General features: G+C 38.2%; 1 protein-coding gene across 1 annotated transcript in view; it reads left to right on the plus strand.

Annotated features, from left to right (window-relative positions):
- The first annotated feature begins 54 nt into the window (after window positions 1–54).
- The window catches only part of mbtd1 (mbt domain containing 1), an 18550-nt gene continuing 3166 nt past the window's right edge, over window positions 55–15438 (plus strand). Inside the window, exons 1-13 of the mRNA XM_005949589.3 lie at window positions 55–363; window positions 2320–2524; window positions 3139–3272; window positions 3360–3474; window positions 3564–3646; window positions 3726–3843; window positions 7578–7712; window positions 7784–7872; window positions 8039–8273; window positions 8483–8538; window positions 11030–11134; window positions 13743–13890; window positions 13983–14065. Coding sequence (XP_005949651.1) covers window positions 343–363; window positions 2320–2524; window positions 3139–3272; window positions 3360–3474; window positions 3564–3646; window positions 3726–3843; window positions 7578–7712; window positions 7784–7872; window positions 8039–8273; window positions 8483–8538; window positions 11030–11134; window positions 13743–13890; window positions 13983–14065 — 1527 coding nt within the window. The 5' untranslated portion in view covers window positions 55–342. The remainder of the gene's footprint in view (window positions 364–2319; window positions 2525–3138; window positions 3273–3359; window positions 3475–3563; window positions 3647–3725; window positions 3844–7577; window positions 7713–7783; window positions 7873–8038; window positions 8274–8482; window positions 8539–11029; window positions 11135–13742; window positions 13891–13982; window positions 14066–15438) is intronic.

The following is a 15438-nucleotide window of genomic DNA, read 5'->3' on the forward strand; positions in this document are numbered from 1 at the left end:
CAGGAGCTAGTTATAAACAAAACAAAACCATTGAAATTACTGTAACGTTACTGTATTTACACCGACTAATAATCTGTAGTTGTTCTGAAGGCCCCTTTCATTCAGTTACTGCGCGAAGTCTACTATTTTGTGTCTGCATCGGTCGATGACCTCCATTGCAGATCCACCAATCACACGAAAGTAGGTTACGGTCGCTCATGCGCAGAGGCTGCAGAGTAATTTGTTGATATCCTGGTTGGTAGTATTTAGACTAAAATTCAAAGCTAGGTTATACCCCAGGTGAGGGGATTTGTTTGAATTAGGAAGGGCAGGTAACTGGAAGAGCATCTATATGAAGGGCTGATGGAAAACGCAAGGGATTTGGTGAGTCGGTTTGAAACATTTTTGGGCCGCGAGCCTCCGTTTCCAGTGGATTGTTCAGGCTAGTACGCCTCCTTTGTTGTTATCTGTTTACGATAGCCAGCTAGTGGCTCACCCATCTACACATAATACTAAAGCTCTTTCTTTCGCCTCTTTCTCTCTCTGAAAAAAAAACAAAACAAGTAGAGTTTTCTTACAAATCTAACTATTGCAATTATATAATAGACGAACGTAAAAAGGCTTTGCTCTGGAAAAAAAAAAAAACCCTGGAGAAACAGGTTCTGCTAGCTAGCTATGCTAGTGCTGTTTAGCTTTAGGAGGTGTTTGTAATAAGGCCGTCCCTTATTTTAGTTTCGGTATTAGTTTACTTTTCTAATATATATGTATGCAAAATGTAGCTTACGAAGGATGTCTTTGGAAATGGGTGTTTTGATATATATATATATGTATATATATATATATATATATTTTTTTTTTTAAGTTAAACTGTTGTGCGTAGTGTAATGTTTGAGCTGAGATGCTGTGAAGAGGAAGTAAACTAGCTTTGACAACATGTACGCATTGTTCCGGATCCTGTGATCAGACTTCCATATTTTCACGTAGAATTTATTTATTTAGACGTTTGGGCGTTTCGAAAAAAGTCATGCTGACTCAGATATGGTTCGCTGATATTTTCCTACCTGAATCTAAATGATGCATTAATGATGAAAGGCGAACTGTAAAACTGCATCTTTCAACTAAAATAAGTTCAGCTTCACTTCAATACTAAAATTTAGCTTAGGGACTTGATTTTTGTTGACATTTGTCTAAAACATCTTACAAATGCTCAAAAAAGGAAATAATATTGATTACAAAAATAATAAAAATGTGAACTAAGAAGATTTGAATCTTTATTTTCTTCTGGTCCATTATTATATTTTGCATCAACCTTGCAATCAAACTATTTCTTTTGCAACTATTGCAGACTGTGTCTGCTCCCCCTTTCTTCCCCTTTCTAACTCCCGAGAATGCCTTAGAGCAATATTCCCTTTCTGGCCTCCTCACAGAAGTTGTTGTTTTAAGTATCTTCGTTTTTTTGTATTGATTCGCACAGAGATTGAGATTAACAGTAATAAGAATTATTTTAAGGCACTATTATTGCTGTGCTTTTACCATTAATTATATGTTTAAAGAAAAGGTTAATTTTATTAATATTAAAAACCATGGTATATTTAATTTGAATAAGAGCACCGCTGTTAAAAAAATAAATAAATAAATAAACTGGGCATCTCTTCTGCACTAAAGACAAATGTTTGGCTAGTTTGTGTGGCTAAACTCCAGGACCACAGAACAAGGACATTTGTAAGGAGCTGTTAAAATAAAGTGCAATAGCTCAAAAGAATTATTTTTCTTTTATTGAGTTTTAGTAAAGTAAAATAACTCAAAAGGAATGGAGTAAAATAAAATGATTTGAATGAAATATGTTTTTCTGAACAGTTACCTTCTCTTAGACCAGGGGTGTCAAACTCAAATACACAGTGGGCCAAAATTCAAAACTGGAACAAAGTCGCGGGCTAACATTAATATTTATTGAAAAAAAAATCTTCCTCCAGATTTAAGAATGAATCTCTTCTTATGGACTCAAACAAGTTTTGCTGAAAAACTGAATATGGAACAAGCAAAGCTTAATACTAAAGAATATATATATTAGCTGTATAATACCAGTAGGCCAGCTCTAATAATAATTTGGTATGGCTTTGCGGGCCAAATGTAATTAGGCTGCGGGCCAAATCTGGCCCGCGGGCCAGAGTTTGACACCTATGTCTTAGACCAATTTCACTGCTTTCTCCATGAACAACGCCAAAGTAAACGTGTTACATTATACGGAGAAATGGAGAGGAGAACCTCGTGAGCTACAGACACCCCTAAAAGCATCCATATGAATTCATTCAGTGTTTCTCTGTTGTGTCCTCTGTAAAGGCTGAGCGTACCCCACGTTCAGATCGTAAGCGACGAGACTCATTCGGGATGTTTGATGGCTATGACAGCTGCAGCGAGGAGTCCACCAGCAGCTCTAGCTCAGACGACAGTGAGGATGAGGTGGTACCCTCTATCCCTGCTAGTCTGCCCATCATCAAGAACAATGGACAAGTCTACACCTACCCTGATGGGAAGGCTGGAATGGGTCAGTACATGAGGCTTATTTTTTGTGTGTATTGCTTAAATAATAATCTGTGAGTGAACAATAATAGTGTTTACGTTTAGCTGCTGTGGCTCAGGAAGTAGAACGATTATTAGTTTGATTCTCAGCTCCTCAACATTCATATGTGCAAATATCCTTGGCCAAGATATTGAATTACCTAAACAGTTAATGCATTACTTTTGGTATACCCTTTGAATTAAAGCTGAAAATTTTCATTTGTATCACATTTGGTTAATTTAAAATCCACTGTAGTGATGGGGTGGCTCGGTCCCCTTCTGCTCCATTCTACATGCCAAATATCCTTGGCCAAGATAATAACCCCAAGTTGTTCTCCGGGCAATGAATGTGTATGACTGTTGGGTAGAAAGTGCCTATAAAAAAGTGCTTGTGCGATTGGATGTGAATGAGTGAATGAGGAAAGATGTATAAAGAGCTTTTAGTATTCAGAGTAGAAAGGCGCTATATAAAAACCAGTCTATTTACCACGTACAGAGCAAAAATTGCAATTGTGTCAATTTCCAAATACTTATGGGGGATAACTATAAATGCCATTTACCATTTGTAGACTGCTGATCTATTTCGGTTTGTTTTCACAGCCACCTGTGAGATGTGTGGGATGGTCGGTGTACGAGATGCTTTTTACTCCAAAACCAAGCGTTTCTGCAGTGTGTCCTGTTCTAGGAGTTATTCCTCAAATTCTAAAAAAGCTAGCATCTTGGCAAGACTCCAGGTAAATGCATTATCTTTGATAAACAAGTATAGTAGTTTCATAATTTTGTATTATGTAAATATTAACATCTGCTTTGGTTTTTACAAGGGCAAACCACCAACAAAAAAGGCCAAAGTCTTACAGAAACAGCCTCTCATGGCAAAGTTGGCAGCTTATGCCCAGTACCAAGCAAGTCAACAGAACCAGGCCAAACTGAAAGCGGGTAGGCTATGAAAAAGCAATCATGATGGGGCTCATATTTCTGCTCTTTTTGATGTACACAAGCAACAAACTAATTGTTGTTTCCGTCAGTGGTCGCTGGAGAGAGTTTTGACTGGGGGCAGTATATCTGTAGCAGTAACACGGTGGGGGCTCCTGTCAGCTGTTTCAAGCATGTAAGTAGCTGGAGCTGAGAATATGGTCACCACTGATATGATACTATGATTATCATAGCTGATAACTTCTGTGCCTCAGGCCCCCATGGGAACATGTTGGGGAGATATTGAAGTAGGTGTGAGGATTGAGGTGCCCAACTCTGATACCAACTTCTCCACCAAGGTGTACTGGATAGCAGAAATCATAAAGCTAGCAGGTAAACACTACAAGTAATTAAGGTAAAATCTCTCACACAACCCTTGGGGTGTTTTTAATTGTGTTTGTGTCTTTTCATTTTTGTGAACTCTGTTAGGAGTAAGTGTTAATGCTGAATAAGTACATCACAACATGGCAAATGTATGCAAAGTCCAATGTAAAAGTCACACTGAACATTTGAACAGTTAGTTTCGCTGTTTCCACAACAATAGTTGTTGTTGATGAGACAGTGAACCACAAGAGAGGCATTTGGCTTTACATAAAAGAGAACTTGCAGCTGCTAGTTGACTCAGAATCGGTGTAGTAAGGTTGGGTGATTGGACGAATTTATCAACCATCAACGATAGGCTGAGCCTTTCGCCAATCGTTTTTACAAGAGCAATTTATTTATTTGCCCGTTAGTAAGTTTGCTAATAATGTTGATTGAAGCTAAGAGAAAAAGTCAACAAAAACAATAATAGCGCTGTTTTAATGGCACCCTCCTCAGCGTGCCCCCAAATGCAGCGATCAATTTACACAAACTCATAACAGAAAGAAAGAAAGACGGTATCCTATGTTCAGTAAAAAACAAAAACATTTTATTTAAATAAAAAAATACAATGTTGGGCAGGGAAACAAAGAAAAACTGGTTTCTTTTTTCCACTTTAACCGTGTTTACAGGCTCTTCCAATGTTTATCTGTCTTACACACTCGACCAAACAACAAGATACAAAACGTATGTTAAAAAATGTTTCTTCCAGCGAACATAAAAAAAATCTTTGACGTAAAGTTAAGTCTTTTGTGCGATTTGGTGCCTCTCAAATAAACAAATGACTAATCAAGAACGTACCTATATTAATACTGAAACAAACAAGAAAAGAAAGTGAAATATTCCCTCCAAAAAACGTATAAATTCAAAAAGTCACCTGTGCAAATATATCACCTATCGTCATTTATTGGACTGACGAATGCCGGTTGGAAAAATCTGACATATCGCCCAACCTTGTAAAGTTGTAGCCTTAAGTTTTTCTAGGTCTTAATACTACACACTGACATGCTGCAAGAATAGTTGTATTTATTTATTTTTTTAAATTACAGTACTAAAATAGTTTAAAAATTCATTCTCAATTGAGCCAATATCATCCTCATTAGTCAGACCCATATCTGTCAAGGTTTATTGCTTTGTCCTGGCAGCAATTGTGTTGATGACAATACTGGCAACAAACCTACACATAGATGAAAGTACCAGATGTATCCCTCTACCTGAGCTAATAAAAGTCTGTATTTGATTTTTAAGTTTTACCATAAACAAAGAAATAAGCAACAAACCCCTTCTCCCATTCCACATGTGACAGTCCACATCCCAACAAATAAAATGTGCAAGTTGACATCAGAGGGGGAAAAAAACCTTAAAAATAAGATGTTTACATTCATTGGTATGTTTAGCTGTCACATGTATTTATCATCTATGTGTAAATTACAGGACAATCTGATTTCCATTCCTTCACTAAGGCTTCACTTCAGACATCTTTGTTATGAGCTGTTAAAGAAATTCAGCACTGAAACAGAAGTGATTTTCTGAGATTGTTTAGAAAGAAACCTTTGGAAGGGAATCGATACAGTATAAATAGTTTTCTCACCAACAGTGAGGAGAAATAACACATTATTTATACCCAGTGTTGGGTAAGTTACTTTAAGTTAGTAACTTAGTTACTTTTGATAGAAGTAACTAGTAATGTAACTCAGTTACTTCAAGTTACTCGTTACTTTCAGAGTAACTAGTTACTAGGGAAAGTAACTTTGGTTTTACTCAGAATTCTCTTGTTAATGTGTTGCTTCCGTAACTGGATACCCAGCAAGATTGCCAGTCTTCTAGCTTGCTTACTTGCCACAAGTGCACTGTGCCACCTACCAATAGAAAGGAAAAAATAATGTGCACATTTCCACGAGAGAAATCCCACGCCTGATTCTATCCTAGCCTGCTTTTTACATCCAACACAAAAACTGCAGTCGTGGTGCTTTCGATTGTACTCAGAACTCGGAAATTCTGCCTTCTGAATAGGAAGATGTAGGTAACACCAGACTGCAGATGAGCTGCATACAGGGCTGGACTGGGACAGAAAATTGGCCCGGGCATTTTGACACCATTATAGGAAAAATCATAAAGCCTTTGAATGAAAATAAACGCTGTTGTGACAGTGATGTTCACTGTTCTGATGGTATATATGCATCAATCTATCAATCGTTTGTTGTAAGACTCAGATAATTATTTTTTTAAAAGTGAGACATTTTAAATGAGAATAAGAAAGTATTTCCTTGTGCCCCCCTTTCCCTTTTAATGCCCTACCTGGCCCCCTGGCAACACTTTGCTAGACCCGCCCCTGCACAGTTACCAGCTGTCAGCTACTTAGAAAAGGATCCTGGTGTTATTTGTCTCTCAGAAACAGTTCATTTATTAAGTGTTCATATATTAAGTATTAATAAATAAGCACTTTTCACAGCGCTTATTTATTAAGCGCTGTGAAAGGCGCTTAATAAATAAAGTTTACTTACTTACTTACTAGTTTACTTCATAACTTCCCTTCAACTCATTCATGTCACCTAAAAGGTAAACCTGTTTCTCCATCACAGCTCTGATGATTCAGTAAGGACATCTCCTGGTTTCATCTTCATGTTTCCCTCTCACCAGATATCCAAACCGACATCATGACCAGCAGCTTTACAGCTGTGGCTCCAGCAAACATCAGCTGATACTAGAAATTAATATTAAATAAATTCTAACAACAGCTGATCAAGCTTAAACGTGCTGCTGTTGTTTAGCGCGACATCCGCTGGTTTCCTCTTTCTGGCGCAAAGTGAGCGATAAACAAACAAGAGAGAAAAGCCGATCAGCTGATCATTGATCAGTTTCATGATTGAAGTAGAAACAGGAGAGGGAGGGGGAGAGATGAGAGAAGAAGAGGCAGCTGTGCAGCATAAACACAGAATAACTCCAGCTTTGTGTCTTTTTCATTGTAGCTGAAGTCCGGGACAAACTGTTCCTTTTCACCTCAATAAGAAACGCGTAATATTTTCTCTGAATACAGACGATTCCGTTTTTTACGGGACGGTTGGCAACTCTAATAATTAACCTTATGAACAAAATAAAGTTCAACATCAGTAACATAGCACCACCCAGCTGTATAGAAACTCCGTCATGCTAGCTAGCACGCAGTACGAAAAAGTCAGCATAACGAAAATAAACTCCACCTAAACTTGGTTCATATCTGACCCAGATGGACTGCAGGTCATAACTTCTTACCTGAAGTTCAGTTCACCTGACACTCTCGGACCAGCGGCCGCTTCGGGTCTCTCCTCTTGCCTCCCTTTTCCTTCATCCACCTGCTGCCTCCACCACTTGCTAATGTTATTGAATCTGTGGAAGCTCCGCGATGCCACCACACGAAGTAACGAGCCTATCTAAATCCCAGTAACGAGTAACGCGTTCCTGATTTTGGCATAATAACTAGTTACCGTGCTCGTTACCACAATAATAACGTAGTTACTGTAACGCGTTACTTAATAACGCGTTAGTCCCAACACTGATTATACCACATGTGAATACGGTCTTTGTATCAAATTTTTTTTCTCCAACTAGTCAAGAAGCTGAATATAGAATAAGCAAACTGACCGCGGATAGTGGTCAATTTTTCAATCTACTGTTTCTGATGACAAGAATTAGTGCGCACATTAACAGTGTTTCCTCTTGTTCTTCAGGGTTCAAGGCTCTCCTGCGTTATGAGGGCTTTGACAGTGACACAAGTAAAGACTTCTGGTGTAACCTCTGCATACCTGAAGTTCACCCTGTGGGATGGTGTGCTTCAAGTGGCAAACCCCTCGTACCTCCAAAAAGTGAGTGTTTTGACAAACAAATCACTTAAGTTTTCTTTATCACTATGGTTAATTATTGCTGCTCTCTACAGGCATACAACATAAGTACTCTAACTGGAAAACGTTTCTTGTGAAGCGCCTCACTGGAGCTAAAACACTGCCACCTAACTTTAATGATATGGTAAGGCATCAGCCCAGTATTGTAAAGCTGCATTTTATATATTTATTTTATTTTTAAGTGTTCTTGCTGAACCTAAAATTACAATAAAACGTTGTTGTTTCTGTTCATCCTTGGCTATTAAATTTCATCTTGGTTTGGTAAACCTGTCACTCATTTTTCACTGAAGGTACAGCAAAACATGCAATTTCCCTTTAAGAAGCTAATGCGAGTTGAGGTGGTCGATAAGAACTATCTCAGCCGGACACGGGTGGCGCTGGTAGAGCAAGTGATTGGAGGTCGCCTGAGGTTGGTCTATGAGGAGAGCCAGGGTGGAGCTGATGACTTCTGGTGCCACATGTATAGCCCTCTTATCCATAATATAGGCTGGTCAAGAAGCATTGGACACCGCTTCAAACGATCTGGTAGGCACACTCACTTTGTAAGGAGTCTGAGGAATCAAAACTTGTGAATTTTGAAAATTGTTATAGTTGATCAAGTAACAGTCCGGTGTGAATGTGGGTCACGTGTGTCAATATTTACTTGAAATCTTCATTGACACACGTGACTACAACAATTTACAACAATGCCCACTTTATGTGTAACAAGTCATTTTCATGTATTCATATTCTAGATATAACAAGGAAATTAGATGGTCAAGTCGATGCTCCTCCACAGCTCTTCCAGAAGGTAAGACTTGGCAAAAGAACAGAATATATTTCATCCTTATTATCCCACATCTGAACCACCACTAAAAGTCCTTGTTCCCTTGCAAGCTTCCCCCTTTGAAAAGCAGATTTCACACTTCAGCTAGGAAGATTTTCAACACACAGACGTGATGTACTATATGTGTGTATACATGCATGATGAGTATTCAGCCAGACATAACAGTGCTACGACTGGTTTGGATTTATATTTAAAAAATTAAAGCACTCCTTTCATCAAAATGAATAAATACAGGATTAATGAATCTTTAAACTCCACTTAAATTCAAATCCAAGTGGAAAAAAGACCTGAAAACATCTTTTTCTTTACTTTAATGTCCCCTTTAATGAACTGGATTTTTTTTTTTTTTTTTAGCATCAAAAAAGCAAGTTTAAAACATTATTTGTGAACCAACATTTTGAAAGAAAGCTCGCAATCAAATAATACTGTGTTGCTTTTAACTGAAATGGCACAAATACGGCTTTAAACGTTACTAAATACTTGTTTAAAGACTCAGACAATAAACATGTCCCCATAGTGTCTATTTTTCTACTCCTTGATCCTGGAGGCACAAACCTTTACAGGTGCACTCCCAAGTCAATCCTATTATAAAATGTTGCAGTTTCAATGTGAGTTGTCAATTCCAAACATAACAAACATTGAAAGTTATAACCCTTTATGGTATATAGTTTTGTTTTTTATTTTTAGAAAAAAAAACTTTAACCTAATTTCTTAAGTGCTTGGGGGTCCCTGTTAATATAATAAGAAATATGTCTCTTCCACTCTCGAGCAAAATTTGTTTTGTTGCCTCATGGTAGCCCTGTGTTATAAGGGTACCAAAATTTAAGTTTCATACTTATGTAGTAGATTCGGTGGGAAAGAGCTATTTATTCAAAATGTTATTGTGTAGTTTAACAAATATGAAGTTAATCCTCATAAAAGCATTTAATCCAACAGTGATGTTCTGTGCTCTTGCTCATACATGCATGGGTTTGTCTGTCTGTTTCTGTGTGTATGATGTTGACTACTCCATTTGGAACTTCGTAAAATGGAGATGGATACTACATTTCTGTCATTTGACTTTTCAATTATCATTTCATCCTGGTGCATGACATTGGCACACAGTCCTTTTCAAGCTCCAGAAACGTTTGTGTACACAGATCATTTACATACACAAACTGTTGCTTAGCCATGAACATCACATATGTATCACCCTTAATTGAATTAGAATAGCTTTTATTGTCACTGTTACAAGAACAATGAAAGGCAGTTTGGCATTTCTCCATGTGTGTGAAGTACAATCACAGACAAATTTACATTTACACAAAAAAAGATATGTACAATCTATACATACACCTGCAAACATACGGATACAAAAATATAAATATATTGTGTGTGTGTGTGTGTGTGTGTACAGTTGCAACTATACTAAATAAGGTTATAATAAATACAGTTTAAAGAGGTAGGGATGTTGGTTGCATACGGTTTATAAATAAGGTGTAATGTCCATGAGTGTTGGCAGTGCAGTTATCCTCCAATCAGGGTGGAGGTAGGGCATGTTTGACAGCCTGTTGCCTTTGATGCCTTAGTCCCATTAACTACTCCAAACTGTTGATTCTGGGGCCCTGTTGGGTAAATGGTAAATGGACTGATTCTTATATAGCGCTTTTCTACTCTCCCGGAGTACTCCAAGCGCTCTATACAACATGCCACATTCACCCAATCACACCCATTCTCACAAGCACTGTCTCTATACGTAGTACTTTCTAACTACATTCACACACATTCATACTCCGATGGATGCATCGGAGAGCAACTTGGGGTTAGTATCTTGCCCAAGGATACTTGACATGCAGACTGGAGGAGCCACAGATTGAATCACCAACCTTCCGATCAGTAGGTGACCTGCTCTACCTCTACCTCCTGAGCTACAGCCACCCCCGTAGCTCAGGAGGTAGTTCAGAGACTCATAACCCATGAAGAAATCAAGACGAACAGCTTTAACCGGTGTGCTCGGTTCGGTTGTGTGTGTGCACGTGAACGTGAGTGACTGTGTGTGGATGTGTTTGTGTGACTTCCTGCTGATCACAAAGGGTCATCTCCCCTCCCCCTGTATATGGCTCAACCCCGTTTTAACAGTCTCACCATACACAAGCACAGGTAAATAAAGGGCAGGAAGTAAAACATCCACACTAAATAAGAAAGCAGAACTCTCACATGGGATGTCCCTACAATTAAACACTATAGCTATTGCATCCCCCACATAGATGTAGTCCGGGGAGGAGGACAGAAACTTACAAAACTTACAAATTTAAATAAAACAATGACAACATTTAACAATTTCAACCTAACAGGCCCGCTTACTGTACCGTCACTCTAATCAAGTTCACTAAGGGGATGACCCTAACTGTCTGCATTCTTTTCATAAATTTATCTTTCTTATTTTCTTTTCACTTGTCTGCCTTTTATTTTACAGACGAAGGAAGTGGACCAGAGTGGGGACTGGTTCAAAGATGGGATGAAGTTAGAAGCCATTGACCCCCTCAATCTCTCAGCTATATGTGTAGCTACTGTAAGAAAGGTAAGCCAGTTTTGATTTTGCAAAAGTCAGGATGGTGTAAAATGTAAATAAAACAGAATGCAATGATTTACAAATCTCCTAAACCCTTATTTTATTCACAATAAAACATAGAAAACAGATGTCTGAACTTAAATATTTTACTATTTGATGAAATATATTAGCTCACTTTGAATTTCATGGCAGCAACATGGCAAATTTGGGACAGGGGCAACAAAAGGCTGGTAAAGGAAGTGGTACTAAAAAGAAACGCATTTAGGAAGATTTTGCCACTAACCCTAACCTGATCTTAACAGGTTAAGATGATTATCAGTGTAACCAGTATTTCCAGTATAACCAGTGTTTCTCAGAATTCTCAAGGGGTTCACTAATGCATACACAAATGCAGGTAGGCTATTAAGTAACATTGTGTTGGCTATTAAGAAACGGCAAAGCCAAATGGCAACACGATATAGAAATACTACCATCTTCACTGGGTCAAAAGTCATTTGAAATAGACTTACACAAGGTGGAAAACTGTTTTGTGGTCAAACAAATTGAAATTTGAATATATGTTGATCAATGGTCATGACAATTTGCATATTAATGATAGAAGAAGTCACTTGGTGGGTGAGTGATGAAATGTTTCTTCCACTGAAAATACTACGTCCAGATGAACAGAATCAATGTTTCAACACAGTGAATATCTTTGTGATTGCTCTAAAATTAAGGCTATAATTGCACCACTGTTATCTTCAATGTGACGTGCCAATACAGTGGAGAGCAGCTACCTGAACTTTATTTCCACAGAAGTACATTGTCTTGTTATTAAATGTACTTCCTTTCTGTATATGATTCTAGATATTGTAGCACCTCTGAAAAATACAGCCTGAAATCAAAAGTAGTTGACTAGAACTCTCAAACGTGCACCTTAAAACAGATAACTTATAAGCTGCAGAGGAAATGGCATCTAACTAATTTAGGAGATCATCATTTAGCCTGCAAAAGTAGATTATTGCTCTATAACAAAGCCCTCTGTAAAGGTAGAACATCGTACTACTCATCACTGACTAAAGGTAATAAGAATGATAGGTTTCTCTTCAGCACTGTAGCCAGGCTGACCAAAAGTCAGCTCTGTTAAGCCAAGGATTCCTTTATTTATAAAGAAATTCAAGAAGTCATCACTACTTAAGGTTAAAATATCATTAGAGAAAAAATTACTCATAACCACCTTGCAGATGTAACTTTGTGTACACCTACTTTCAATACCACTGATAATTTATTTATTTCTCATCCACTAATTAAGTGGTGGTTACGTACCACCAGTATGCTTGGTAGGGGTTCCAAGCAATCCAAGCAGGTTAAAAAATCTAAAGTTATCAAACTGCATGCCACCGAATACCTGGCCAGTAGCATCACTTGATGAGTCATGAGAGCACTCTTGTTAACTAAATCAAAACCTTCATATTTTTATTTTTTTATTTTTTTTTTAAACCTGTAAACGAGAGAAATGGATACAGAAACAACACAGTGTTCCCAGAGTCTAACACAGTGCCACAGACCGAGCATTAGCATTCTAGCTTCGAAGTCCACCTTTGTTGTAGTGTTCTTGTCCATTATTAATTATGTGGCAGGACGCGTGGACGTGTTGCTATTGACGACAGTCACGTACATTAGTACTAGTGTTTTGTAATGGAAAACCATCCAAGTTGGGTCGTGGCGATCCGTGGCCAGTTGATCTGGGTAGGTGCTAATGGAAAAGGGGCTTTACTGCCATCAAATTGTAGCTCCATAGTGTAGTGGTTTATCCTGGTATGATCTCTTGGAGATTGTCAGGAGGCAGCCAGCATATAAAGTCTGCCAAATCAAATATGTGAAGAGTCACCCCTTATGAACAATGGAGCAGCCAAATGTTTTTGGGGTGTAATTGGTAGGGGTGAGGGGTGAGGAGTGGGGGTTCCTGCTGTAAAATGAAAAAAAAATTTAAATGGTATATTTTCTCAGTTTAAACCTTCAATCTGTTTTGGGTTTTTTTTTTTTTTTTTGTTTTTTTTTTGTTTGTTTTTTTTGTCCTCAGGTGTCAATAGATTATAGATTTATGAGATTTGATTGTGTTCTGTTTCTAGTTGCATCTACATTTTTTTTTTCCTCTAAATATTTTTATTGAGTATTTGTGGATATAGTTTACAAAGAAAAAAAGGTGGAAAACACAAACTTTACAATGAATACAAAACAGAACTTCTCATGTTGGAACAGTTTTCCTTTCTTATTATTTAGCAAACAAATAATGAGGGAAAAAAAAAACAGAAAGAAAACAAAAAGAAGGGGAAAAAAGGAAAAAAAAAAGAAAAGAAAGCCACCGAACATGGGAGGGCGGGGCAGCAACCTTCCGCCAATCAAAATGGCACGCCTAGCCAAGAGGGAACTAAAGGACAGCACCCTGCGCTTTGCTCTTGGAATATGCTTATCATCCTCTCCCGCTGTATCAAAGAGAGCAAGTAGGGGGTTGAGAGCTAGTTTCAGGCCGGTAGCCTTGTTCAAAGTGCAGAAAACCTCCTCCCGAAAAGCATCTACATTTTTGGAATTTAGGTTGTACATTAAAGTTGACATGACATAACTCTCTGCTATATAGGTGTTGGCAGATGGATATCTCATGATTGGGGTAGATGGCTCAGAGGCAGTCGATGGATCAGACTGGTTCTGCTACCATGGCACCTCCCCTTCCATCTTCCCTGTTGGCTTCTGTGAAATCAATAACATTGAACTCACACCCCCTAGAGGTACTCTACAGTTATATTTTTTTTCTTCACTTTGGAACCTTAAAATTTGGGGTTGTTTATGTTCTGACCTTGACACATACTGTGTTTCTCAGGGTACACTAAACTCCCATTCAAATGGTTTGACTACCTCAGAGAAACAGGTTCAGTAGCTGCTCCTGTCAGGCTCTTTAACAAGGTAAGGTTTATTGATGTATATCCTGTGTGGTTTTTAAACCGTTATCATTCTGTAAGTTTCAAAATCTTCTGCTAATCAAAATCCCATAACTTGCAATAAAAACACCATCTGCAATTATCTACACCACAGGTGTCGAACTCCAGGCCTCGAGGGCCGGTATCCTGCAGGTTTTAGATGTGTCCTTGATCCAACACAGCTGATTTAAATGGCTAAATGACCTCCTCAACATGTCTTGAAGTTCTCCAGAAGCCTGGTAATGAACTAATCATTTCATTCAGGTGTGTTGACCCACAGTGATATCTAAAACCTGCAGGACACCGGCCCTCGAGGCCTGGAGTTCAACACCCCTGATCTACACTATATAGACCAGGGGTGGGGAACTCCAGGCCTCAAAGGCCGGTGTCCTGCAGGATATCACCCTGGGTCAACACACCTGAATATGATGATTAGTTCATTACCAGGCCTCTGGAGACATTCAAGACATGTTGAGGAGGTAATTTAGCCATTTAAATCAGCTGTGTTGGATCAAGGACACATCTAAAATTGCTTAACTCCTAGATATTCCATGATCAACTGTAAGCAGTATTATTGCAGAGGAAAAGCATTTGGGAACCACAGCAACTCAGCCATGAAGTGACAGACCACGTAAATTTGCAGTGCAGGGTTGCTGAGTCCTGAGCCATGTAGTCGGTTGTCAGTTATATGCTGTAGAGTTACAAACGTTCTCTAGCATTAACATCAGCACTATGCTGGGAGCTTCATGATATGGGTTTGTCAGTCTAGCTGACCCAGTACTTTTTGATTGTAGTTATACATAGACAAACATGTGTGATAACTAAGTTTAAGGAAGTGATTCCTTCACTGTTAACATGATGGAGACTGAAAATGACTTTCCACTCTCCATCTTTGTTTGTCCTCGAAAAATTGTTGTTACAAGTGTTACACAAGTATGATTAATCTGTCCTCATTAAGATGGCTGTAATTAAATTATTACTTGAAAAGTTCTTACTAGCTACTTTTATTTCAAAACATTTGGAGATGTTAACTGTCAATCAGTTAAATAATCATTGCAAAAGAACAGATAATTTGCAAAGATTCAGTCCAGATTTAGAGTGCGCCATAGCACAGACACGGCACTGGTAAGGTAACAAATGATCAATGATCAATTGATGATCAATGATCAATTCAATTACCACTGACAACAGTATTTTACTAAGGCGATTAGAACACAACGTTAGTATCAGTCAGTGTGGTCTGAATTTGATATGTCTACTAGATTTAAATTTCTCTTATCCATGCTCAAAAGTTGGTCACAGAGTTCCACGGGGATCCAAGAACGAGTGGCCATTTATTATTTTAAAATTGATACCATA

The sequence above is a fragment of the Haplochromis burtoni genome, unplaced genomic scaffold, assembly GCF_018398535.1.
Source record: "Haplochromis burtoni strain Fernald_Lab_line unplaced genomic scaffold, NCSU_Asbu1 Contig_686, whole genome shotgun sequence".
NCBI lineage: Eukaryota > Metazoa > Chordata > Actinopteri > Cichliformes > Cichlidae > Haplochromis > Haplochromis burtoni.